General features: G+C 42.4%; 1 protein-coding gene across 12 annotated transcripts in view; it reads left to right on the top strand.

Annotated features, from left to right (window-relative positions):
• The window catches only part of ABLIM2 (actin binding LIM protein family member 2), a 238804-nt gene that overhangs the window by 207840 nt on the left and 3999 nt on the right, over positions 1–26965 (top strand). For 11 of the 12 annotated variants that reach the window (XM_088461731.1, XM_088461737.1, XM_088461729.1 and 8 more), the window contains 6 exons: positions 7084–7136; positions 10591–10732; positions 11044–11102; positions 12765–12819; positions 20574–20684; positions 20788–20868. In XM_088461731.1, coding sequence (XP_088317857.1) covers positions 7084–7136; positions 10591–10732; positions 11044–11102; positions 12765–12819; positions 20574–20684; positions 20788–20868 — 501 coding nt within the window. The remainder of the gene's footprint in view (positions 1–7083; positions 7137–10590; positions 10733–11043; positions 11103–12764; positions 12820–20573; positions 20685–20787; positions 20869–26965) is intronic. The other variant, XM_088461740.1, reaches the window with a different exon arrangement.

Here is a 26965-nt window from a genome sequence, read left to right on the forward strand (position 1 = left end):
CAGCGCTGAAATCCTGGCATGACTCGGGATGCCGACTTTGGGATCCCGGCAGATGGCATCCCGATCGTAAAGACACCGGGGAAAGGTGAGTATCAGCCGCGGGGGGGAAGATTTAGGATTAGGCACCCGGGGGGGTGTTAGTGTTAGGCTGCGGGAGGGGGGGGTTAGGTTAGGTTCAGGCATCTCCTGGGGGCTTTAGAGTTAGGCACTAAGGGGGAGGGTTAGGTTTAGGCAATTACCGGGGGGGTTAGAGTGCGGAGTAGGGAGGATTAGTATTACGGTACAGGAAAGGAGGGTTAGGGGGTAAATAGAACAAGAGAACAGTACTCACCATTCCCCTGTCGGGATTTGAACCTTCGGGATGCCGCTGTCATTGTACTGACAACCGGCCTCCCGTCCATCGGCATTTCATACCGATTCCAACAGAGGGACACATTTTTGAACAGTGGAAAAACAAATTGCATATATAATTTTTTTCCCCACATAAAGGTTAATCTACTGTAATATCACAATCTTCCTGCATCTGTCACCCCATGCAGAGCCTCACATCCATACTCTGTGCTGTTAGGGACTGTGGGGTCGATTCAGACCCGGACGCTAAGCCTATGGGCGATTGTCACCCGTCTGCGCATGCATATGCATCGCAGTGCGCGTTCGCGAACCAGCCATTGAGATCGGGAATCCTGTGCTTTTAACACAAAGACTGAGTGCTACTTTGAGTGACAGAATGGGGCGTTTGTGGGTGGTAACAGAGGAAGGTGCTTGTGAACGGGGGAGTGGTGCTGCGAACGCAGGTGTGTCTGGGCGTCAAAACTGAGTTTTATGGGTGTGCATAATTAGCATGGAAGCGTCATTGTACACGTCAGCCTGCAGTGATCGCAGTATTTGTGGTGGGGTAGGGTCTACCTCAAGCGCTGCGTGCAGCTCCAATGGCTCGCGATGGTTCTGATACACTTTCTGGAGATGACGTGTGTTAAGAAAGTAAAGTGGGCGTCTTTATACCGGCATACGCTCACTCTGCCGTCGCTCTCTAAGACATAGAGGGCGTCCTTACACCAGACAGTGCGATCACGGAATTTGCTTAGCATTCCGGGTCTGAATCAACCCCTGTGTTCCTTCCACTGCACAGTTCTCAGGCTGTGACTCTCTGCTTGCCTAAATTCCCTATTCTCCGCTCCCTCCCGGGAGACACCTCCGTGCACCTAGATTTGTGGGGAGGTGGGAAATGTGAAGTCTATAAAGGTGATTTATCAAACCTTCTAGATAGAATAAGTGGAGGTGTTCGCCATGGGTGTGGTATAAAAGTGTATAGACAGACAATCAATAGGTCGACACCAGATGGTCGACAGGCGATAGCTCGGCATGGTCAAAATGTCGACAGGGTCAAATGGTCAACAGTTAAAAGGTCGACATGGTCAAAGGGCAACATGCAAAATGGTCGCCACCTTGGCTTTTTTGTTATTTTAAACATAATCCTCTAACCCTCCCCCTAATGCCTAACCCTCCCACTGGTGCCTAACCCTCCCCCTAATGCCTAATCCTCCCACTGGTGCCTAACCGTCCCCCTAATGCCTAACCCTCCCCCTAATGCCTAACCCTCCCACTGGTGCCTAACCCTCCCCCTAATGCCTAACCTTCTCCCTGGTGCCTAACCCTCCCACTGGTACCTAACACTCCTCCTAGTTCCTAACCCTGGTGCCTAACCATAACCGTCCCATTCCATAGATCAACCCTAACCTTCCCTCTAGTGCCTTACCCTCCCCCTAGTGCCTTACCCTCCCCCTGGTGCCTTACCTTCCCCCATAGTGCTTAACCCTCCCCCTGGTGCCTAACTTTCCCCCTGGTGCCTTACCCTCCCCCTAGTCCCTAACCCTCTGCCAAGTGCCTAACCCTAAACCCTGTCCAAACCTTACCCTCAAACCTAAAAATCTTGGAAAACTATGTGTTGACCTTTTCTGTGTTAACCATTTGTGTGTCGACCTTTTGACCAAGTCGACCATTTGACCATGTCAACCTTTTAACTGTTGGCCATTTGACCCAGTTGACCTTTCGACCCTGTCGACCTATTGCTTGTCGACAACCTGGTGTCAAATTATTGACTGTCTATCTAGACACCGTAGATCTTATATCCGGAAACCATTGGCCCATAGGAGCTAACCAGATCCATTTCTCTAGTACATTCAATAAAATGATAGCCACATGCTGACTTGTTGCTATGGCCAACACCTCCACTTGTCCTCTTTTGAAGGTTTGTTAAATCTCTCCGTTATTGTCAAAGACCAACCTCCCATCAGTCCTCACTTCCCTTCAAATAAACGTTTTCTCATAAATTACTACTTGGTTTAACCTCATTTAAGGCTTCACATATTCACAAGAGTGAGTGGTTGTCGGGACTGAATTTTTTATATAGAGCATGCCACATTTTGTGTGATTGAAACTTTTTTTTTACTTGGACAAAGTGCACCTACAGATAATCATTGCTGCATCACCAGTCATAGGCCCTGATTCAGAGCCGGACGCTCTGACCAGAGCGCTCGCTCTGAATCAGGGCCCACCTCCATTAAAATGGAGCATCCTCCTGGACGCTCGTATAGCTGTGGGTCACCACCCACAGTATATACGAGCGTCCAACAAGATGGTCGCGATGGTCTTGACCATCGCGACCATCGGACTTGCGAGTGAAACCCTGTGGTCGGGTATCTCAACTGCAAGGCCAGGAGTGATTTTGGCTCTATCAGAGCCAAAATCACTCCCACTGTCATCACTAGTGATGTCAGTGGGGCCGGCTTCAGACGGTAGGCGTTCCCATAGGAACGCCTCCGTCTGGCAGGCACGCCCACCAAAGGGGGCGTGCTGTCAATCAACATCGACAACACGCCCCCTTGGTGCGAGACCCGGAGCGATGGAAAGTCCTTCGCTCGCCGGGTCTCGCGCATGCGCACGACGGAGCTCCCTCCATCGTGCGCATGCGCAGTGGGGACCATCGACTCACTTGCGAGCGTACTGCCGCTCGCGAGTGGGTCTGAATGACCCCCATAGTGCCCAAATGAGCAGTGGGGTGGCATTACCCAAGGACATAAGGCCATTGTAGGCAGTGAGGAGAAGATGAATGGTATAAGTGAGGGAAAGGAAAGCACATTAGGAAAGAGAGCCCTGCTCGTGAGAGCTTACAGTCTAAAGGGATTGCTCGTCTTTCTCCACAGCAAATAATGTTGCTAAAAATGAGCCCCCTATCACCCGCTGCAAAACTCAGTTAATTCAGCCCAGGTTATTGCAATAATGAAAAGGCGGGAAAAGCAGAGCCGTGACTGGAGAAAATGAGTCAAGATGGCAATCTTCTGCATCTGCCATAAGTTTTCTTTATAATTACACCTAATTCTTTTTCTTTTTTACCTTTATTCAATTAATGGATATTTTTTTTGCTAGCCTTTTATTTTTCATTATTTTAGTGGAGTTGCTAATCTAGGTTGCACGTATAACTAAGAAGCTTGCATGGTGTGGCTACTCAGTAATATAAACTTTATTTTATATATGTCACATTTGTATGTTTGAAACGTGGCAATGATTTATATAATAATACCGTTATATTAAGGTTTTTTTTGTGTTGTTATTATTATTATTATTATTATTATTATTATTATTATTATTATTATTATTATTATTCAAGTCTAGGGAATAGAAATCAAAATATGCTTTCACCTTTATTTTTTGGAACAATAACATATTTTCATTAGTAATTGAGAGAATGAAATACAGGTTATGTAATGATTACATATTTCCCCAGCTTTGTGTCTGTGACTGTTGCCTCCATGGTCGAAGTGGATTCACAGCAGCTGGCAGCAATGTCCCTTCTGATGGCTCAGTTATTTATAAAATGCCTTATGTAGTTGTGTGTGTGTTTATATATATATATATATATATATATATATGATGAATAAAAAACTCCATTATACCAATATAGTAGCAATAAATACGCTGGGACAAAAAAGAAATTAACTTTCATTGAATAAAAGACTCCTAACCCTTTTTTACCACTTTATTAAGTATTAAAAGAAAAAAAAAAAAATCTTCATTCTTGGTTCATTGTAAAAATGTATTTTCCAATTTCTCTATTCTTGAGCCATCATAGTCCAATGGGAAATAAAATCTCTTATTCTTCTCCCTTGATCTATTGTAGTTCATATGGTGGGAAGAAAACCAAATTAAATAGAAATAGAAAATCAAATGAGAAATCCAAATACAAAATGGCTGCTGTCTACTCCTAAATGATTAAGCAGGGCATCCATTGGACTCTCCTTTAGTGCTAGCCAATCACAAGTGACTTTCCCAGACTGGTCGCTTTTGATTGGCTGGTGCTAAAGAAAGTACTGGGAGCTTCTGACTTCATGTGGGAAAAAAAAATCCATTAACAACCATTCCATTAGCAGTACATAAATCCTGAGTTCTTAATTTACAGGATCATGATATTTGTGTGAGCCCTGCCAGCAGTACCACCTACCACTGGGCCCTAGACTGGAGCCTATAAGGAGTGATGCATGTGATTGCTCTAAGGGTGGCATGGTTCCCCAGTGCTGCTTATTGCCCAACACTGATATAGTAATGTTAATGTGAAATAATTAGCAAATGTAGCTGTGAAATACATTTTAAAAAGTAAAGTGTAACAAAATGCCTTCCCCTGCCCTCCATAATAAACAACACAGTATATTTTCATGCTGTAGCTTGTAGGCCAACAGCTTGCTTTTATGCGTCAAAAATCTCAAATAGCAAATCAAAGCATTGCAGTTTTAAGTAATATTACTAGTAATGACCCTGTGCCTGATACGGAGAGTCTGTATATAGTATTCCTGTTACCTATGCTGCTGCAAACCAATCTTTCAGATGTAAAACTTAAGGTTACTGTGCACTGAATTCATAGTCACAGAAACTCATGTATCAAATATGATACATTTGGTGTTATAGGGTTAAGCATTTTGGCTTTTGTCAAAGGGACAATAATAATAGTATTAGTTCCCAAACATTTACCTGGTGCAATTCATTTCTTAAAGTACTGAAAAAATAAATAAATAAGGGTTTTAGAACAGAGTTTCCTGCTTGACATAACAATTTGGCCAGTTTATGAGGACACCTACCCACTATGGTGCGTATGTAATATTGAATTGTGAATCAGAAGACCAGATGAGGCTGCCCCATACAGCACTTCATTCATTTGTCCAGCAAACATGGTGACATTACTTATCCAAGTTATAACGTCATGTTAGTGGTTCCTGTAAGATGCCTCATTACCAAAGTAGAATTGTATATTTAAAGTTTACAAATGACGGTATCGCAGGATAGTTCTTGTCCCGTTATGGAGAATATTAAAGCCGCTTTGTTCTTTATGACAGCGATGCTGATGAGTGTGGGAGTTTGCCAGATGAAGCTGCTTCTAGTTATCCCTAAGTGTAGAACAACCAGCTAGTTATGAATCACCAGCCTGCGTGCAGTACCTGAGAGCAATGCTAGAGTCACACTCTGTGTCATCCCATAGTTAGAGTCACCTACAGTATCTGCATTTCCATGTCAGTCTTCTAATATATGCGGATGATGCACGTACACGACCTTGACTTCTTCTACACAAGGACAAAGGACTAGAAGCCGGAATCTGGTTGGTTTCTATGCTGTCTCCTATATTCAGTTCTGATATCCTGATTTACAGTGTACAGACAACCCCTCTGTGTGTAAGGCTCAAGTGTTATATGGTAAGACTAGGAAGTTATATGGTAAGACTAGGAAGTTATATGGTAAGACTAGGAAGTTATATGGTAAGACTAGGAAGTTATATGGTAAGACTAGGAAGTTATATGGTAAGACTAGAAGTTATATGGTAAGACTAGGAAGTTATATGGTAAGACTAGGAAGTTATATGGTAAGACTAGGAAGTTATATGGTAAGACTAGAAGTTATATGGTAAGACTAGGAAGTTATATGGTAAGACTAGGAAGTTATATGGTAAGACTAGAAGTTATATGGTAAGACTAGGAAGTTATATGGTAAGACTAGAAGTTATATGGTAAGACTAGGAAGTTATATGGTAAGACTAGGAAGTTATATGGTAAGACTAGAAGTTATATGGTAAGACTAGGAAGTTATATGGTAAGACTAGGAAGTTATATGGTAAGACTAGGAAGTTATATGGTAAGACTAGGAAGTTATATGGTAAGACTAGGAAGTTATATGGTAAGACTAGGAAGTTATATGGTAAGACTAGAAGTTATATGGTAAGACTAGGAAGTTATATGGTAAGACTAGGAAGTTATATGGTAAGACTAGGAAGTTATATGGTAAGACTAGAAGTTATATGGTAAGACTAGGAAGTTATATGGTAAGACTAGAAGTTATATGGTAAGACTAGAAGTTATATGGTAAGACTAGGAAGTTATATGGTAAGACTAGAAGTTATATGGTAAGACTAGGAAGTTATATGGTAAGACTAGGAAGTTATATGGTAAGACTAGGAAGGAGCTTTGCATTTTACAGTACTGCATTTTCCCTGTTGAGTAAAGAAATATTTGCAGCATATAGTATAGGATTGTTTTGTTAGGTAAACATAGATGACGCCTCTTACTCTATTAAGAAGGGGTATTTAATTTTCTGTACTCCTTACATGGTTGCTCCTTTGGCCAGGCTGCGGTAGCTGAAGCCTGGCCGGGTCCTGGCATGTCAGTTGGTGAACTAATTCTGCTGAACATGTAACAGCAATTGATTTTCTGGCACCAATACTCATCATCCCTCTTTGTTTGTGCTTTATATTAAATACATAACTCGGCTTCCCATATTCTACTAATATGTAATGAACTCATATCTGCTTATAAACAGGCAGGTTATTGCTGAACCAATATCCCTATTGCTGCAAGCAGACAAGTAATGTTATCCCAAAGACTCAATATCCGATAGTGTTTGTATTCTGATCTGTCGGCTACTAACCAAGTTTTATATTTGCACCTATTTCTGCAGGACCCGGGGAAGGAGATTGCTGATCCTATAGAGAAATCATTATGTAATGTTCCTTTCTATGTACTGATTACAACTTTCTATCTGTTTCAGCATCACGGAGGTCTGTGGGAGAGGAACTCAACTTAGATCCAGAAAGCAGGAAGGTAAAGTTGTAGAGGTGCACTTTCTCGGTCTGAGTATGAGAGCGGTCGCGTGTCTGTGCACACAAGCACGCCCATATGACGATACATCACTATGCGTGCGCTAAGCCACCGCCCAGAAACACCAGCTACATTTCCAATACACTTCTCCGTGCGTGCGTGTCAAATCGTGACTTAGACGCAAGCATGGCAACAAGAAAATCGCTCCATCATGTCCAACTTCAGCCGTGCGTCCACCTCTAAATCAGGCCTGTAATGTTTCCTTTTGTTACATTGGTTCTCATTTAAGTGCTGGGTGTTATCAGTCATGTAATCATATTCGCCGACTTTTTAATATTTCTCTCCGGGAGAAGCCCAGAGAGGAGATGTAGCTGGGCACATCGGGGGGCAGGGCCAGACTCCAATGTCATTAGGTCCCGCCCCATCATGGCAACTGCCATGCACCGCAAGGAGAGAGCGGGGCCAAACGACACTTTCACAACATTCTGCCCCGTCCCTCCATATGGAGTCATGATTCCCAGCAGTTATCTCCCCATCCTGCCCACTTCACAGACACTCTTCCTGGGTCGCGGGCGGGGGGCAACTGCTGGGAGAGTAGGTAAGTATTAGGGATGTGCGCTGACCCCCATGTTTTGGTATTGGATCTGTATCTCCTTGTGTTTTGGATCAGGATTTGGTTTTGCCAAAACCGCCCCTTGCGTGTTTTGGTTTTGGATCTGTATTTCTTTTTTAAAAAATTATCAAATCTGCTAAAATCACATAATTTTTTATTTTTTTTGTTCCTACAGTATTATTAACCTCAATAACATTAATTTCCACTCGTTTCCAGCCAATTTTGACCACCTCACAGCTCACAATATTGTTTTCATCCAGTTTAGGCCCAAAATTTGCACCAAGCTAGCTGGCTGACTAAGCTAACTGGCAGCAGTGGTCGGCACAAACACGTGGCAGTTCAACTTCCAACATGGCACATCAGGAAACAATTTTTTTTCATTATTCAAGAGGCCTGAGGGAGGTGGAGTATGTATGTAGTTGAAGGCAGGGACAGGAAGGGTTGATTGGTAGTAAATTTCATTTCATTTTTTTATTTCAAAGCAAATTTATAAGGGAGGAGTGGAGACATTTCCAAAAATATTTTACTCATTCACATCAGTCCTTGCCCCAGAAGAATCCTTGAGTGGTGTGTCTGCTGCTGCTGGGAGTAGATTTTCATCCCAGAATGGGACCAGGAAGACTACTAGTAGTGCTTTCAAAAACAATTGACTGTTAAACAATAATTTGCAAAGATTCCACTTCACTAGAAAAGCATTTCTCAACCTGTACAGGGACATTAAAAAAAACTTAATTGATGGCCTCCAGAATGCCATTGTACACATTGTCCACTACAGATATGTGGACAAGCCGAACAGAGCAAATGCAAGATTTAAGGTTAAAGCCTTATGTTGTGTCTTTCTTGAGAATCCTTAAGCGCTATGCCTGCTGCTGCTGGTAGTGGATTTTCATCCCAGAAGGGATGAAGATATTGTGTCTTTTTCCCAACGGACACTGATCTGAAGAGATGCAAAGAGCTGTTGTCAGCTCAAGTGGCACGTATTGCAGTGGTGGCTTTTCCTTCAGTTACTCCAGCAAGTGCATCTGCTGAGAAAAAACTAAACTTTCCCCCCAAAAAAAACACTGGTGATGCAGATGAGTCAACGCAACATTTTTGTTTTTTTGTCTTGTGCCCAGGCATGACAATGGGCTTTTCCTTATCATGGGCAACAACTGTTTCATCCACTGGTGCCTAATTTACACAAACAACATCCTCATCAACAACATCCTTATTGGCGTCAGCTACACAAATATCCTGCTCATCCTGGTGCACTTCCACAGAAGCATCCTCGATTTCTATGTCAGCATGTTTACTTGTGCTTACATCATCATAAGAGGAAGAACCACCAGTCATAAATAAATGCCAAGGCCTTAGCCTTTCCTTGCCACTTCATGTGGTGAAACTGGCATATTGCCAATTTTATGTCTTTCTGCAGCTAACTTTCCCTTTGATGTTTTCTTCTTTACCACTGTAAAAGATTGATTCTTGATTTTAGATGCCCTGACTTAAGCCCTGTATGCCCTTGGGCATCGGCTTTAGCAGATGATGTAGATGGACTCGTATCGTCATGACTGGTGGCACTGGCAGCAGCTCCAGCACTAGTATGTGGTTCCTGCTCTCCTCTCAAGTCTCAACTAATCGTTCATGTATGTTGATACGGAGAACGAAGTGGGGTACAGCACACACGTCAATTTGTACCAATTTAAAATATTACACTGCGGTATCAATGACCAACAGTGCCACAAGATTTTTTATGAATAAGAAAAGAATAACACACTGTGCTGCCACTTACAGTGTCACAAGATTATTTATGAATAAGAATAACACACTGCGCTACAATTTACAGTGTCACAAGATTAATTATTTATGAATAAGAATAACACTGCGCTGCCACTTACAGTAATGTCATTATGTTTTAATGAATATAATGCATGTTATTTAGCACTTTGTTGTGGTCTTGTACTCGGTGTGTAGACTAATCATTTATTCACAATTGAAAAGTTGAATATTAGACTGCGCTACCACTTACAGTGTCACAAGATTAATTATTTATACGTTTTGCCTCGGATCGTTTTGAGATCCGAGTCACGCGGGAACCCTGATATGACAGATTAACAAGAAATAAATGTACAATAAGGCAGAGAATTTGCTGTTATTTTGGTGCAGCACACCCATAAACAATTACATTTAAAAGCTGTAAAATAGGCAAAACAATGATAATTTGTACTTATTTCTTTTAAAAAAAATATTAGCCATATGTTTAGCTTAGTTTTTTTTTTTTCAGACCAGCAATTTTTGTTCAGTTCACTTTTTATTTACACTTATTTACTTATGTATTTAGGTTTACTTAGAAGAAAAATAATAATTCTTCATTCCCAATATACTTGTAGTATTTAAACAGGGCTCAATCTTTAGATATAAAGGGTAATACCGCTATATTTTGACCAATTAAAATCGTTATACTGGTTATAAACACCGGACACTCAGAGCTGGACCCCCTGCCTGATATTTCCGGTTGAGACCTCACGACACACTGCTGCTGCCATGATTGAACAGATGAAGCCCTGAGCCAGGTTTATATTAGGGACTAGATTGTTCATTGGAAATTGTTGTTAGGATGATCGCGCTGGAGAATTCCTTTCACAAAAACCCCAAGCCGAATGGGGAATATTTTTGCCACATACCGTAGTTAAATGGTTTGTATTGCTGTAAAGAATGAGCAGGTAGCATTAATCATGTATTACTGTACAATTGTTAGTTTTATAGTGGGCAGCCTATAGGGACAGACAGTTGTCATGGTAACCTTGCAGTTCTTATTCCCAATAAGATCTTATTTTAATTTACTTATATTCATCCTCTGCTTAGGTTAAAACTAACTGGCTGATTCTCAAAGGGGAGATGGATGTCCAGAATAACTCTCCAGACACAGACTCGCGTTCCCTCTGCCTAAGCTCTGGAACCTACAGAGATTCCTCTCAGAGGAACCCAGGAGATTGTTCTTACTCAGGTGAGTCCCCTCATGTTCCTATAAAGCGACAAAGGGGTCTATTTACTAAGCAGTGTTAAGAGACAGAGTGAAAAGTGATAAGGTGCCAGCCAATCAGCTCCTAACTGTCATCTCACAGGCTGTGTTTGAAAAATGACAGTTGGGAGCTGATTGGCTGGCACCTTATCACTTTTCACTCTGTCTCCTAACACTGCTTAGTAAATAGACCCCTATAACATATACCTGATATGCCACAGTGGTTTTCATGTAGATGCTTACCTTCCCGTCCTGAATTAAATATATAATATACGTTGTTGTGTTCTGTTACGTAGGGCTGCCTTACTCCAAGTCCGCATCACTTCCTGGATATGGAAAAAATGGACTAAATCGAGTGAGTAATTGTAGTTATAATTACATATCTGAATTTTAGCACTGCCCAGATAATTAGAGCATCTTTATATATATATATATATATATATATATATATACATATAAACTGCAAAAGTTCGGCACTCAGTAAAAGCTGCAAAGTGCGGGGTGCCGTCCTAAATGAAAGCTATAGACACGATGTTACTCCTATGGGCGGTATAGCAACCCCCAGGGGAGGAAAACAAAACACAGGAGGCACTCCCTTGTAGAAAAATAGAAAAAATGTGTATACTTATAACATGATGCAAAGGCGGTACAGCAATATATCAACGTTTCAAGGTCCGCAGACCTTTTCGTCAGGACTGTACATCTAGTAACTTAAGTTATTAGATGTACAGTCCTGACGAAAAGGTCTGCGGCCCTTGAAACGTTGATATATTGCTGTACCGCCTTTGCATCATGTTATAAGTATACACATTTTTTCTATTTTTCTACAAGGGAGTGCCTCCTGTGTTTTGTTTTCCTCCCCTGGGGGTTGCTATACCACCCATAGGAGTAACATCGTGTCTATATATATATATATATATATATATTTATATATACCAATTCTTTGCATATTTCAAGTAATCAACATGAGTGTGTGACACTGGTGCATCTATAATGGGTGGGGTGTGCATAGGAGCTGCTGGCCAAGGGGTCCACACTCTGGGGCTGATTCAACGTGCACTGCTGTTCGCAGATTCCCAATTATTGGGAATCTGCGCATATGCAATACCCACTTCTGCGAGTTTAAGGGGCAGTGCGGGGGCGGGGTTGGCCGGCGTTCCTGGAAATGGCGGCGTGTCCTCCCCGTTTTCCGAGAGTGGCAAGGCCAGGGACTTGTCGGCCAGCCTGAGTAAGCTGAGGATCGCAAATGCAGCAGGGGTGTCATACAGGGGGTGTCATACACCTCCTACTGCATTTGCATAATAGCAAGGACGCAATTGCAAAGCTGCCTGCGTGCATACATCATATATCTATAGCCTGCGTGCATACATCATATATCTATAGCCTGCATGCATACATCATATATCTATAGCCTGCGTGCAGCTTTGCAATTGCGATCCTTACTGAATCACCCCCTCAGCTCTTCCTTAGTGGAGCACATGTACGCGGTGATCGCAGCATAAACATCACATGTAAAATGGGTCAGTAACCCACAGTAGACACATGGATATTTATCACACAAAGACAACATGCTGTAACAAATCAAACTTTTACTTTTTATGTAAAGTTTTTACCCAGACCTGTCCGACCTTATGCCCTGCCCCAATGGTGTCACACACATCCCTTACCACTAGGACGTATGTTAGGATATTTTATTGTGAGTGAAAATATCAATAAGACTGACGGAAAAACTGTGGACAAGATAATGGCAGCATGAGGAGGAGAAGGGAAATAATGGTAACTTTACTGAACGGGGATGTCAGCCAGCAGTCCTTCTAGCACCATCATAGAAACTAGATGAGATAGCTACAACATACCATATGTATCCATAAATCCCTTAACAATCAAAAATGTAAATTAATAAAGGTTCCGGCCTGTGCATGGGGTCTGGTTAGCAAGTTGCTGATCACAATGACATCAGACTAACAATGAAATCAGATATCCGTTTTAATACTAACATAATTTTATTTTTCTCCAGGCGGCCAACTTCGGTCAGTACCATTTGGAGGATGATTCCAGCTGGGGAATGAAAGGTGAAGGATCACCCTATTCATGCTAGTTCTATGTGTGTGTATGTACTGTATGTACAGGTTTATGTACAAATAACTGTACATACAGGGAATAAACACGATTACACTGTGATACAACGTCTATGTAAACAAAATAGCAGGTACAGACTCAGCATGAGTGCTGAGAAGGCCAATTTTTTACTAATATCGAACTTTAGGACATTTATAATGAACTTTTAATGTATATGTCAACTACCGTAAGCCAAGGATGGCAACCCCTGCCTCTAACACTCTAATTGCACTGTAACAATGATCTTACTATTCCGCCCATGAGGGGGCGCTGTAGCTCACCATTAGCTAGAGGCGAGATTAGCAAGCCATTCATACAGCACAGCAGATTTATGTGCTGAAGGTCACATAACTATATGTAATGATGGATAAAGTATGACCACGAGCTATGTCTGCAACCACAATGAGATCTCTAGTTACACACATGTAAGCATTCACTTCCCATAACCTCACTAATATCCCTGACTTATATACATACAGCTCAGCTTGTGTTCTTTGCATCGTGAATCACTGTAAATTAATGTCTTCTCATTATATAACATAAATAAGAGCTGAACTGATGTAAACAGCAAGGTCTTAACAACAAATATCAGATGCGCTATCATCCTGTTCATATGGCCGGATGGTCCACAGTTTATGTTACAGGCTGAGCAGGGGTATGGATGGTGAATATTAAGTTAAGTTACATAATGCAAACTTTCCATAAGCAGGTATTATGTTTCTGCACAAGTTGTGGGTTAGCGTCAGCAGAGATAGATCTCATTAATCAGTGAAATGCGTTGTACTAGCTGGAATTTGTGACCTCCAGCGGAAGATTGTGCGTTACTACAAAGCCATACCTCTAGGGGAAATCTGTATTAGAGAGCATTGTGGAACAGTCTCCTTTTGCACAGTATGTGTGACTTGGGCCTCAGACTTGTTTTTAAGGTGTTTTATTTTTTGTGTGTGTGTTCTAACCATAAAAAGATTCAGGTAAAGACGCGTTGCTGCGTTGTGTCTTTTGTTTCTACGTTTATTTATAGCGTTGTTATGTGTTTTTTCTTATTAGTATTTTATTAGTATTTTATGTGCCCTTTTATGCTTTTAAAGACACTGCAATAGAGGACAGAAAGGCAAGACCAGCATACATGTATTTATTTAATCTGCCGTCCCTGCTGCCTGCAGCCTGAAATGGCGCTTGGTAGTAAATGAAGGTAACGTGACGTTGTGTTAGGTCCTGGTGTAAAACATTCCCAGCTTATAAAATAAATGTCCAGTATTGTTTCCTGGCACCGATGTTGGTATTGTGTGCGCATATCACAACCCCCATTACAGATACATTGGGACAAAACGGAAATATTCTCCTAAATTTGGCCCCGTACGGTGAGATCACTGAGCACTGCCTGCGGGTTACCTTTCACACTTCACTCTCTTTATTGCACTCTGGCCAAAACCACATTGTTCCTCTGCAGTATTGCCAGTAATTAGCATCATGTTCTGTGTAGGGCAGCACTAGAGTCCTGATATATTACCGCTTCCCTCACTATTACTGTCTCTTCCTCTGTCCTGCATGACCAACATCCAGGTTATTAAACAGAAAAACTTTTGCTATTGGCGCTAATGCTGGGCATACACTGCCAGATAAAATGTCTGTCAGACCGACAGACATTTTATCTGGCAGCCTGCCAGCCGCTGATGTCGCCGGCATACACTGTGAGAGAAATCTCACAGTGTATAGCCCGACATCCGCGCTCCGCCCCCGGGGGAGGAGACATTTCCCTGTTCCTTCCGTAGGAAGGAACACAGGAAATGTCTGTCTGTCGGCTGCGCTGGGCATACACTGCCCAATGCGGCCGACAGTTTCCCGGGTAAATATCGCATCGGACGGGCATGCTGGACAATCCAGCATGCCCGACCGAGCAATATTTAACCCTCGGTCGCCCGCACACACGCTACAATTATCGCGGCGATCCGCCGATATCGGGCGGATCGTCCCGATAATTGCAGCGTGTAATATACTGCAAATTTATGTGTGTGCAGCAAATAAAACAAAGGGGATTTTGTCATGATTTGATCAAAGCATTTAAGCCTGCAGCCCAGCATCAAGGGACCCCATTTTTCTGCAGGTCCCTAACACTAGCATATATGCCTAGCACATCATTACATTGCAGTTAAATGTACTCACCTCCTAGATACAGAGGGACGCATCTATACAGGGCTGGCTGTTAGCCACACCCAACTAGGCTTTTTATAGCCTTAATTGAAAGCTGCCATGATAGCACAAGGCAAAATTTTGAAACAAAACAGAAAAGAAATATGCCCGCGCTCGGTTTTACCCATATCATACATGGTACCAGCAGCATGGCAATATTAATGCCATATATGTATGCAAAACAGAAAAACTTTTGCTATCGGCGTTAACAATAATATACTGCAAATTTATGTGTGTGCAGCATATAAGACAAAGGGGATTTTGTCATGATTTGATCAAAGCTCTGCAGTATTGCCAGTAATTAGCATCATGTTCTGTGTAGGGCAGCACTAGAGTCCTGATATATTACCGCTTCCCTCACTATTACTGTCTCCTCTTCTGTCCTGCATGACCAACGTCCAGGTTATTGTCTTCTACAGTACACTTCACGTAATCCACTTTTTACATATCATACATTTTATTTCTTGTGTGTATGTATGTATATAATATATATATACATATATATATATATATATATATACATCATGTAGATAAAAGTGATTGGACACCCCCTCGCAGGAGAAATGCATACCATGCATACTATTGCACACAAGGTCTAAATGGCCTTTAATGTGGTGGTTTCGACAAGAACACTTGGTAGGGAGGCCCATGCACTTGCAGTTCTACGGAAACAACAAATGATTTTATCAGGACGACACTGCCACCTGTCATGTTTCCAGGGCGACGCTGGACTGGTATACAGAAAATTCGGTGACCCGTATGTACTGTCTAGCTCACAGTCCTGATCTTAACCCCATTGAGAACCTCTGGGATGAATTTGAGGGACGGGTGCGTTCTAGGCCGACTCGACCTTCTTCGGTGTCACAGTTGGTCACTGTACTTAAGGCGGAATGGCCAAGCTTACCGCCTGCTGCTGTCCTGCAACTTGTGGGCAGTTTGTCAAGAAGGGTGTCTGCAGTAATCACTGCACGTGGTGGCCCTACACAGTACAAAGTACTGACACCAATAAAATCTTGTTGATCTTTTTGCTGTCAGTGTCCAATTACTATATATATATATATATATATATATATATATACAGGTTGAGTCTCTCATGTCCAAATTGCTTGGGACCAGGGGTATTTTGGATATCGGATTATTCCGTATTTGGAATATGTGCATACCATAGTGAAATACCTTGGGAATGGGACCCAAATATAAACACAGGATGCATTTATGTGTTATATACACCTTATACACAAAGCCTTCAGGTCATTTTATACAATATTTTCAATCGTTTTGTGGCTCAAATATAGTTTGTGTACATACAGATGTGTCCACATACATCCAGCCTCCGTGCACTACAAGTCGCGCCACACATAACGTGGGACCACCTACAGACGCACACAGAATATAGACATGCTGCATATCATTTTAATCATCAGAAGATGCTTGTGCTAACCATTCACATCATTATGCAAATAAGACGCATTTGAAGGTAAAAAGTCGCAAAAAAAGACGCTTGGCGCTACCGAGTCACGCCACGGCATTGTGCGGCTAGAAGGGCTTTTTAGCACGCAAGGAGGCTAGATGTATATGGACACATATGTGCATGAAATTAATTTATGCTTCATATACACCTTATACACTGAAGGTAATTTTATTATACAATATATGTAATCATTTTGTGCCTTAAACAAAATTGAACCATCAGAAAGCAAAGGTGTCACTATCTCCGTCTTGCTAAAAATATTCCGTATTTCGGAATATTTGGATATGTGAGATGCAATCTGTGTGTATATATATATATATATATATATATATATATATATATATATATATATTAACAGGTTGAGTCTCCCATATCCAAAATGCTTGGGACCAGGGGTATTTTGGATAACGGAATATTCCGTATTTTGGAATATTTGCATATCATAATGAAATATCTTGGGAATGGGACCCCAATATACACACAGAATGCATTTATGTATTATATACACTTCATACACACAGCCTGCAGGTAATTTTATACAATATTTTCAATAATTTTGTGGCTCAAAGAAAGTTTGTGTACATACATGAAATTAATTTATGTTTCATATACACCTTTTACACAGAGCCTGAAATCAATTGTATACAATAGTTTTAATAATTTTGTGCCTTAAACAAAGTTTGTGTACATTGAACCATCAAAAAACAAAGGTTTCAATATGTCAGTTATGCTAAAAATATTCCGTATTTCGGAATATTCCGTAATTCGGAATATTTGGATATGGGAGACTCAACCTGTGTATATATATATATATATATATATATATATATACATATACATACACACAGCAGGAGGCTTGGAACTCAGTGAACCCTACATCAGGGTATGTACTGATAGTCAACGTTTCGGGGATTGTATTCCCTCCCTCAGGACAACAACAATAACCTATATATATATGGAGAATATATATATAGAGAGAGAGACATCTCCTGTATACAGTCAGGTCCATAAATAAAGGGACATTGATAGAATTTTCATATTTTGGCCTCTATTCACCACCACAATGGCTTTGAAATGAAACAAACAAGATGTGATTTAACTGCAGACTTTCAGATTTAATTTGAGGGTAATTACATCCAAATCAGGTGAACGGTGTAAGAATTACAACGGTTTCTATATGTGCCTCCCACTTTTTAAGGGGCCAAAAGTAATGGGACATACTAAACAATCCTAAATCTAACTTTCACTCTTTAATACTTTGTTGCAAATCCTTTGCAGGCAACTACAGCCTGAAGTCTGGAATGCATAGACATCACCAGACGCTGGGTTTCATCCCTGGTGATGCTCTGCCAGGCCTCTACTGCAAATGTCTTCAGTTCCTGCTTGTTCTTGGGGCAATTTCCCTTCAGTTTTGTCTTCATCAAGTGAAATGCATGCTCAATCGGATTCAGGTCAGGGGATTGACTTGGCCATTGCATAACATTCCACTTTTTAGCCTTAAAAAACTCTTTGGTTGCTTTTGCAGTATGCTTCAGGTCATTGTCCAACTGCACTGTGAAGCGCCATCCAATGAGTTCTGAAGCATTTGACTGAATATGAGCATATAATATTGCCCGAAACACTTCAGAATTCATTCTGCTCCTTTTGTCAGCAGTCACATCATCAATAAGTACAAGGGAACCAGTTCTATTGGCAGCCATACATGCCCACGCCATGACACTACCACCAACATGCTTCACTGATGAGGTGGTATGTTTTGGATCATGAGCAGTTCCTTTCCTTCTCTTCTCTTCCCATCACTCTGGTACAAGTTGATCTTTGTCTCATCTGTCCATAGGATGTTGTTCCAGAACTGTAATGGCTTTTTTAGATTTTATTTGGCAAACTTTAATCTGGTCTTCCTGTTTTTGTGGCTCACCAATGGTTTGCATCTTGTGGTGAACCCTCTATATTCACTCTGGTGAAGTCTTCTCTTGATTGTTGACTTTGACACATATACATCTACCTCCTGGAGAGTGTTCTTGATTTGGCCAACTGTTGTGAAGGGGTTTTTCTTCACCAGGGAAATAATTCTTTTGTCATCCACCACAGTTGTTTTCCGTGGTCTTCCGGGTCTTTTGGTGTTGCAGAGCTCTCCGGTGCATTCTTTCTTTTTAAGAATGTTCCAAGCAGTTGATTTGGCCACACCTAATGTTTTTGCTATCTCTCTGATGGGTTTGTTTTGATTTTTCAGCCTAATGATGGCTTGCTTCACTGATAGTGACAGCTCTTTGGATCTCATATTGAGAGTTGACAGCAACTGATTCCAAATGCAAATGTCACACCTAGAATCAACTCCAGACCTTTTACCTGTTTAATTGATAATGAAATAACAAGGGAATAGCCCACACCTGTCCATGAAATAGCTTTTGAGTTGATAGTCCCATTACTTTTGGCCCCTTAAAAAGTAGGAGGCACATATTGAAACTATTGTAATTCCTACACCATTCACCCGATTTGGATGTAATTACCCTCAAATTAAATCTGAAAGTCTGCAGTTAGAGCACATCTTGTTTGTTTCATTTCAAAACCATTGTGGTGGTGAATAGAGGCCAAAATCTGAAAATTCTGTCAATGTCCCAATATTTATGGACCTGACTGTATATATATAGAGAGAGAGAGACATCTCCTTTGTAGGGTTCCCATTGGTCTAATTTCTTTCCACCCACAACATTTCATTTCCTACTGTTCAAACTCTTAATGGATCCAAAATAACATTGTGAAAGGGGTAGGTGGTAATAGGCTCTTATAACTCTTTTACCGTATTTGGGGTCAAAAACTTTTATAGATTTAAGGCTTTAACAGCCTTCAGGGTTCCTGTTTTTAATTTCTGCATATGTTGAGCCCAGCTCCTCTGCTCCTTCCAAAATTGCCTCCTCCCTGCACCGCACACCTTCAGGTTCATTCTCCCCCATGAATACTGGTTACGGAGAGCTCCTTACGTCTGTAATTCCATCCCTTACTGTACATGTACGTCCATCACTGCCAAAGCCTGTACTCAAACCTACACCGAAGTCCTACCTTCTAGTCCTGTGTTCCAGGCCCCAATTATGATTGCACTTGTTGTACCCCAATCTATAACTCCCAACTTTGCCAATTGGAAAGTCCGTATAAAGTAGGGCATGCCCCATTTTGTACGGCCACGCTCCGCTCTGCCTGTGACATGCCCAATTCCCATAAAGCCAACTTCTTTTGACTTCTGAACCCCAGAATCATAAGGGTGTAGACCTTAAGCTTTCATCAACTCTTCTAATTATATCGTTTTTCTACCTACTCCTCTGTCTGTGTATTTCTTCAGTCACCTAAATAGATTGTTAGCTCTATAGGAACCTGTCTGTTATTGTTTTCTAACATCTGAAGTTGTTGTTGCTCTCCGTTTGTTGTCATATATGCTGAAAGATATTGTGTATGTTGTGTGGCACCATATAAATAAACTTCTACTTCTATAATATCTGTTGACCAATGAAATGCATCCACCATGCATTCCAAAGCATGTAAGTAAGCTCTTACAGGCAGGGCCCCCCGCCTTCTTTTTCTTCCCTTGCACTTTCCTCGTCACCAGTGCTCTGCTCCCTTGTCTCCTCCCATGCAGTGACTGAGTCTCTGTGTTCCAGTCCATATATAGAATACAGGGTCGTTTGCCTCTGTATGCTCCTGCTAGCTTCAGCGAGCTGCCCCACCCATGCCACCATAATCTGTCCTACCCAGTCTGTGATGTGTTATATGGTATTATTGCTACAGTGTGTAATTATGCTTTAATCTGCCGTTGCTTATTGCATATCGTAGTTATGCCCTGATACCCTGTTACTGTTTTCTATGCTTACCCTGTACAGTGCTGCAAAAAGCCATTATAAATAAAAGTTAATAATAATTAGAGTGATCTACGTTCACAATATTCTGGCTTGATGTTCTCTCTCTTTTTCTCACTTTTTATTGCCATTGTATCAAAAATACAGTTCTGGGGTTGAGTGTGCAGGTCCATATAAACACTGTGTGTTCTCTCCACAGAATACAAGGTAAGAAGTGTGAGACCAGAGCAGACAGACAGCACCAATTCTCCTCTGCTGTACAAGGTTACACTGACAGTATCTTTCTGTGCACCTTGCCGTATGCTATATTGTATGTGACACTATGGAGACAAGTATGTACAGTTTACATTCCGTTTCATCTTTACGCACAGTGCAGACAGTTCTGAGCTCTCTCCTCTGTTCCTCCATCCTAGACCTACCCCTACGAAATGCTGATTGTAACAAACCAAGTGAGAGTGAAGCTACCGAAAGACGTGGACAGAACCAGACTGGAGGTAACGCGGCCGTGTGTCTGTACATGAGCTCAGTGACCCCCTTATCTGTGTACAGTATGTGAAATCACCATGTAATGCTTATAGCGAAGGGGAACAGCGCCATTCTTAGTTTACATTGATGCAGTGTTTCAGTATGTTGTAAGCACATTGCTGTCACCCGCTGAGTGGCGGGATGCTTAAATATCATTGGAGATGTCTTAGAACATACCGTATAAATATGGTTCTTTAAAAGGGAAACTAGCTTTGTAAAACAACAATACTCCTCTTTACATGAAAGCCAAATCTGTCACAATTACAAATTAGCTATAAAGCACTCTGCCTGGTTGCAGCTTTGGTTTATCCCGGCCACACTCTCTGTCAGCCATGTGCAATCTTTTTGGGGGGCTGCAGGCAGAACAGTGAGTGAAGGCTCAGGAGTGGGGCGTAAAACATAACATTCTGGGGTTTCTTTAGTGTCTCCATATAAAACGGGTACAAAATTGTCATACTCCTGATCCACTCTCACAAGAGGAGATTTATATTATAGTATCTATTATATAGGAAGCAGGGGTCACTAGGTACCGTTTATTAGGAGTTAAAATGGTGCGATACCTTAATTAAGCAGTTTTACGTATATTTAGTATAGTGTTCATATAATAAGATGGCAGTTTTTCAACTCACTACTTACGTCAATGAGGCATGAGCCACAAGTAGCTTACGTGACTCAGCAATGCGATATAATAGGCTATATTAAAGGGTCTAATTCAGAGATTTACGTAACTCCGGTGTTCACATAAATCTCAGAGGTTTGAAGATCTGCCTCACTGAGCACGTGCAGATCGAGTCCTGCGATGTCACTCGCAGTGCCCCAAAAACTGTAGCATGATTGACATGCTGCTGGCGTTTGGGGGCAGTAACGGGCAGCGTTCCAGAAAACCGGCATGTTGACCCTGTTTCCTGTGCTCCCCGGCTAGGGGGGTAGAGAGGGGGGAAGGAAGCAGGTACTAATTGCCCGGTATTGATGTAGGAGCCCAGATCCACCTTCTGAACCCCCTCCCTTAGATCTCAGCTGCAGCAGCCTGTGTCTCCACAGCCCAGAGTACGCTGCTGTGTGCTGGGCTGAGGTGGGACCAGGGAGGCTGCTGCTGCTGATCAGTAGCAGCAGTCTCCTCTGACTGTGCGGAAAGGTGTAGCGATCACACTGATTGTGCCCCTCTCCCTTCCAGGATTTGCTCCTGGGTGAGGGGCACACGGCGCCCCCCTGTGGACCACGACTATTTATTATTATTTTTTAATGAGACGTGGACACGCCTCCTTACATTAAGTCACACCCCCGAAAGTACCAAGGCCCCACACAGCTCTCTACGGCCCTGGCACCAGCTGTGTAATTTTGCCGGACATCCTGAGTTACCCGTGGGTTAATCAGATGTCCGATGTTCACACAGCTGATTCGATGCTGCGTATTTGGACGCATTTATCAGATCACAGAAGCCGGCAGTGGGTGTCTTATTACTTGTCATATATTAGGTGTAATTGGTACTCGTTCCCTAAACATGATGACTCAGCAAGAGAGATATATCAATTTCACAGGATTGTTATTTTTTTTCAAACCAAGATTATAAAAATAACAAAATGAACCGGAGCCAGTGTGCGAAAAGCAACAATACAAATAGTTTTACATCTGGCTTTCATGAATGGATACATCCTGTCTTACAGTACTGTGGGGTCTATTAACTAAGCAGTGCTAGATGACAGAGTGAAAAGTGATAAGAAAGTGATAAGGTGCCAGCCAATCAGCTCCCAACTGTCATTTTTCAAACACAGCCTGTGAGATGACAGTTGGGAGCTGATTGGCTGGCACCTTATCACTTTCTTATTGCTTTTCACTCTGTCTCCTAACACTGCTTAGTAACTAGACCCCTGTAGGTCTTCATCCGGTAGAGATGAATGGGCCTTTTTATAGGAAGCTTATATTTGGAGGATTCTTGTTTGTATTGGACAGATGAGAGACGCTAATTAATAAGACAGTTCATATATTCGTCACCAGCGGTAGTTCGCGCCATAGTGATTGCAGGGACTTACTCAGGATTTTAAGGGGGGGGGGGTTCCAAATAAGGGTCCTATGTAAAAAAAAAAAAAAAAAAGGAATATTTTCCCACAAATTTAGCAATAAATCCAACAAGAGCCCATCCTGAGGAAGAGCTGGAAGCAGAGTGGTAACGCTTCCTGGTCCGGGCTCTCAGCTCATCCTGCGCATGCACCATAGTCATCCGGCGCCAATGGGGACTTAGCGCATCCTTCTCCTGTAAGATTACCGATACAGTAACCCATAGGCTAACATCATCTGCTAGGTAAATCCGTAGCCCTATCGGGGCTCCTTTGCAGTCAGAAATAGAGGTACTGTGGTACATATCGGAGATCTTTGCTGCCCCTCCATGTTAAATGTACCCAGACACCCCCACTCCCTCACCGGATTGCGTGCATTTTTTGTACTTGGCTACGTTGAGAATAATCTTTTTATTTGAATGTGAATTTTTACAGTTTTTCTTCCGAAGAGACCAGACACTCATATATGATAAAACAAGATAACAGATATGTTTATTATATGGGTATTATATAGGGAAAAACAGGGATAAACACAGAAAAACACTTTTCCGGATTTCTTCCCATAGCTACTTATGAGCATAGCCTCAACGTGCGTTTCAGTCACAGAGTTGTGACTTTCCTCAGGGGAAAATGAGAACAATGTGTTTCAGGCGGACATTGGGCGGATATTATGATGTCTTAATAGACCTTGAATAAACAATCCCTTTTTCTTTCAACTTACAGTACGAGTGAGTGCTGGTTCGTAACCCAGCAGTGTAAGTTTTCACTGATAATATTGGTACTGGTTTGGGGCATCACCTAGCTTCATATTGGCCAAGAGGCCATGATCAATTGCCCTAGTTCCAAAACGATACGAATGATGGGTTTAGGGGCATTAATCCCTTTTCATTTATATAAAGGCCCTTAACATCCAAGAAAATCCTTGTATGTAATGTGTTTTGTGTTACGAATCCCTCAATGCATAGTCCTATATATGGCACCCAGGAACAAGTCCTATACAACCCCAGTCACCCGCACTCTATATGTACAGTGAGATGACACAAAGAGATTAACAACCTTCAGCCAGACTGCCCCCGCTGAATTGTTTAGCCTTCACTTTGATCTTGGAGCCTTAGACTAGGTGTGACCATGAGGAGTTCTGAGGCTTCAGATATGTGCTGGAGTTAGAGGGATGAATAACAAATACAGCAGCCATGTGTGTGAGGAAACATTAATGCGAGATCAGGATGAACGTCAGAGACACTTTAACATGCAGAACACCTGTATCAATACAAGAGTCTAAAGGTGGGTTATAAGGGGATCGGCAGGGTGACCTTGGAAAGCCGTGACTTTCCTCCTGCGCAGTGTGTAATGTCAGTAATACTGTTCACCTTCGGCAAAGGCTTTAGATCCTGGGCTCTGAGCTTTAAGGTGTTATATTCCCCACATTTGGCTGACATCACTTGTGTATTATACTTGCTGCTGTATGTATTACTTTTTGCAGCGTATTTCTAGCACAGTGTACATTCTTTGTAGGGGCCTGCTGAGGAAGAGGCCAGAAGTGTCATTTTATTTGCTATCAGGTTCTGTTGATTTTTGTTTTTTTTTATATTTTTTTTACTTAAAAAATAACTAAAATGCTAAAGGTGATTTGAATAAAACAATATAAATAACACCAAATATGTTCTGCGCTGACAGTATGGAACCTTCTTCTTATAAAGACAACACAGCAGCCTCAAAAAGTAGTGGATTAAAAGAAAAGACAACAAAAATAATGTATTATAGATTCTTTTACATTGAAAAAAACAACAAGCTCTCTCTCTCCCTCCAACTAGTATAACTGTAGGGCTCCATAGCAGATCCTGCTTCCCTGGTACAAAGGCGTAGCTACCTCCTGCACCCAGCACTCACTTCACGCCGCAGAACAGTGCCCTCAGGTGTTGATTCAGAGATGTGCACTAGCGCACATCTCTGATCGTAACTGCTCTGCGCCGGAGCAGGACCCGTACTGCGCATATGCAGTGCGGGTATGTGATCCCGCACACAGTCCGGCAGCAGAATGTCCGTGATTGACAGTCTGCTGCTGTTTCTGGGTGGGGAGGGGACAGCGACGTTGGGGGGGAGGAAAAAGGCAAGGATCTCGGTTGGCTGATAGAGTTTTCCTGGCCTCTACTGTGTATCTGCGGCAGTCAGATAGAGTAACCCCTTGTACGCAGCTTGGATCAGTAGTGCACCTTCCCGTGTGCGTCCATCTCTCCCATCACCAAGCACTGCAGAACAGTGAGCCGAACGCTCTGACAGAGCGCTCGCTCTGAATCAGGGCCGTCCTTCCTAATTTTAGAGCGGTCTCCTGGCCGCTCGCATAGCTGTGGGTGACCACCCACAGCTATAGCGAGCGGCCAAAAAGATGGGCTTGCGACGAGACCCTTGTGGTAGGGTGTTGTCTGCCGCAAGCCCTGGAGTGCTTTTGGCTCTATCAGAGCCAAAAGCACTCCCACTGATATCACTTGTGATGTCAGTGGGGTCGGCCCCAGACTGTAAGCGTTCCCATGGGACCGCCTCTGTCTGGCCAGCCACGCCACCGACACGCCCACCAAAGGGGGCTGTCACTCATCATCGACAGCACGCCCCCTTTGTAGCGAGACTCATAGCGACGGCTTGCCCGTCGCTATCCGGGTTCTCGCGCATGCGCACGACGGAGCCGGGTCCGTCGTGCGCATGCGCACTGGCCCAACATCGACACGCTTGCGAGCGCTCGCGAGCGGGTCTGAATCAGGCTCTCTGTTCCCTGCCTGCTGGTATGGGTGATGATGTCACCCTCCTAGCATACCCTGCGCACCAGTGGGATGCAAATAGAAAGTATGGTGGTCGCTCACATCAGCTTAATGGTATTGCTCAGGTGCTTGTAAAGGGCGGGGTTTATACTGAACCACAGAAAAAAGATTACCTCCAGCACACTGCAGCAATATTAGCAAAGATACTTGAATCCTACATGATAATAGAAATTCAGAGGTATTGGTTGCATACATTTGCAAATATATGATTAAGCGCCGGGCTAGCGTCAAGGCTCCTCTATACCGGCGTCCCTAACATTAAAGGGTTCACGTCCGAGGCGCAGAGCAGCCCAAAAGAACCCAGCCAATGACCACTCCCAGGGTATCACACGAAAAATGGAAGAAAGGTGATAGTGAAGTGTAAAGTATAGATGTGTCAAGATAATCAATAAGTGTTAATATAATAAGAAAGAATTAAAATTACATAAATAATAAACAAACAAATGGAAAGGTGATGAAAAAATATCTATGTGAATTAAGTGGTGATGCCCTGAAAAAGGCCCAGCCAGAGCCACCAGGGGGCACCACGCCCAAACGCTCACCCCAAAATAATTAGTGTTACAAATAGTAGCACCCAATCTGGGTCATATAATTACAATTAATATACTGCATAATAAGCTGAGAGCTGACTCACCTAGGAGGTACCCCAAAAACCTCCAAATGGCACATCCTCCCAATGCTGGCTCCCTTCATGCCTCTCAGAACTGCAAATAGAAAGTATGGTGGTCGCTCACATCAGCTTAATGATATTGCTCAGGGTCTTGTAAAGGGCGCGGTTTATATATACTGAACCACAGAAAAAAGAAGAAGATTCCCTCCAGCACACTGCAGCAATATTAGCAAAAATACTTGAATCCTACATGATAATAGAAATTCAGAGGTATTGGTTGCATACATTTGCAAATATATGATTAAGCGCCAGTGGGATGTACAGACAACTGACTGAAGGTGAGCGATCCCTGGGCAGTACTAGGCAAATTCACTCTGGTGGAGCACTGCAAGAGAGTTGTCTCTAAAAGCTATGGGGCAATTGTGGTACTGTCTTGGCCTTTATGGTACTGCATTGGCCTTTGTAGTACTGTGTTGGCTTTTGTGCTGCTCGGTTGGCCATTGTGGGACTCTTGCCCACTAACATTTTTGTACTGTATGAAGTGGGGTGACATATTCTTAAGATTTTATGTAAATGTGTTGGCCTTTGT

Source organism: Taudactylus pleione, unplaced genomic scaffold, assembly GCF_031769625.1.
Source record: "Taudactylus pleione unplaced genomic scaffold, aTauple2 ptg001091l, whole genome shotgun sequence".
Lineage (NCBI taxonomy): Eukaryota > Metazoa > Chordata > Amphibia > Anura > Myobatrachidae > Taudactylus > Taudactylus pleione.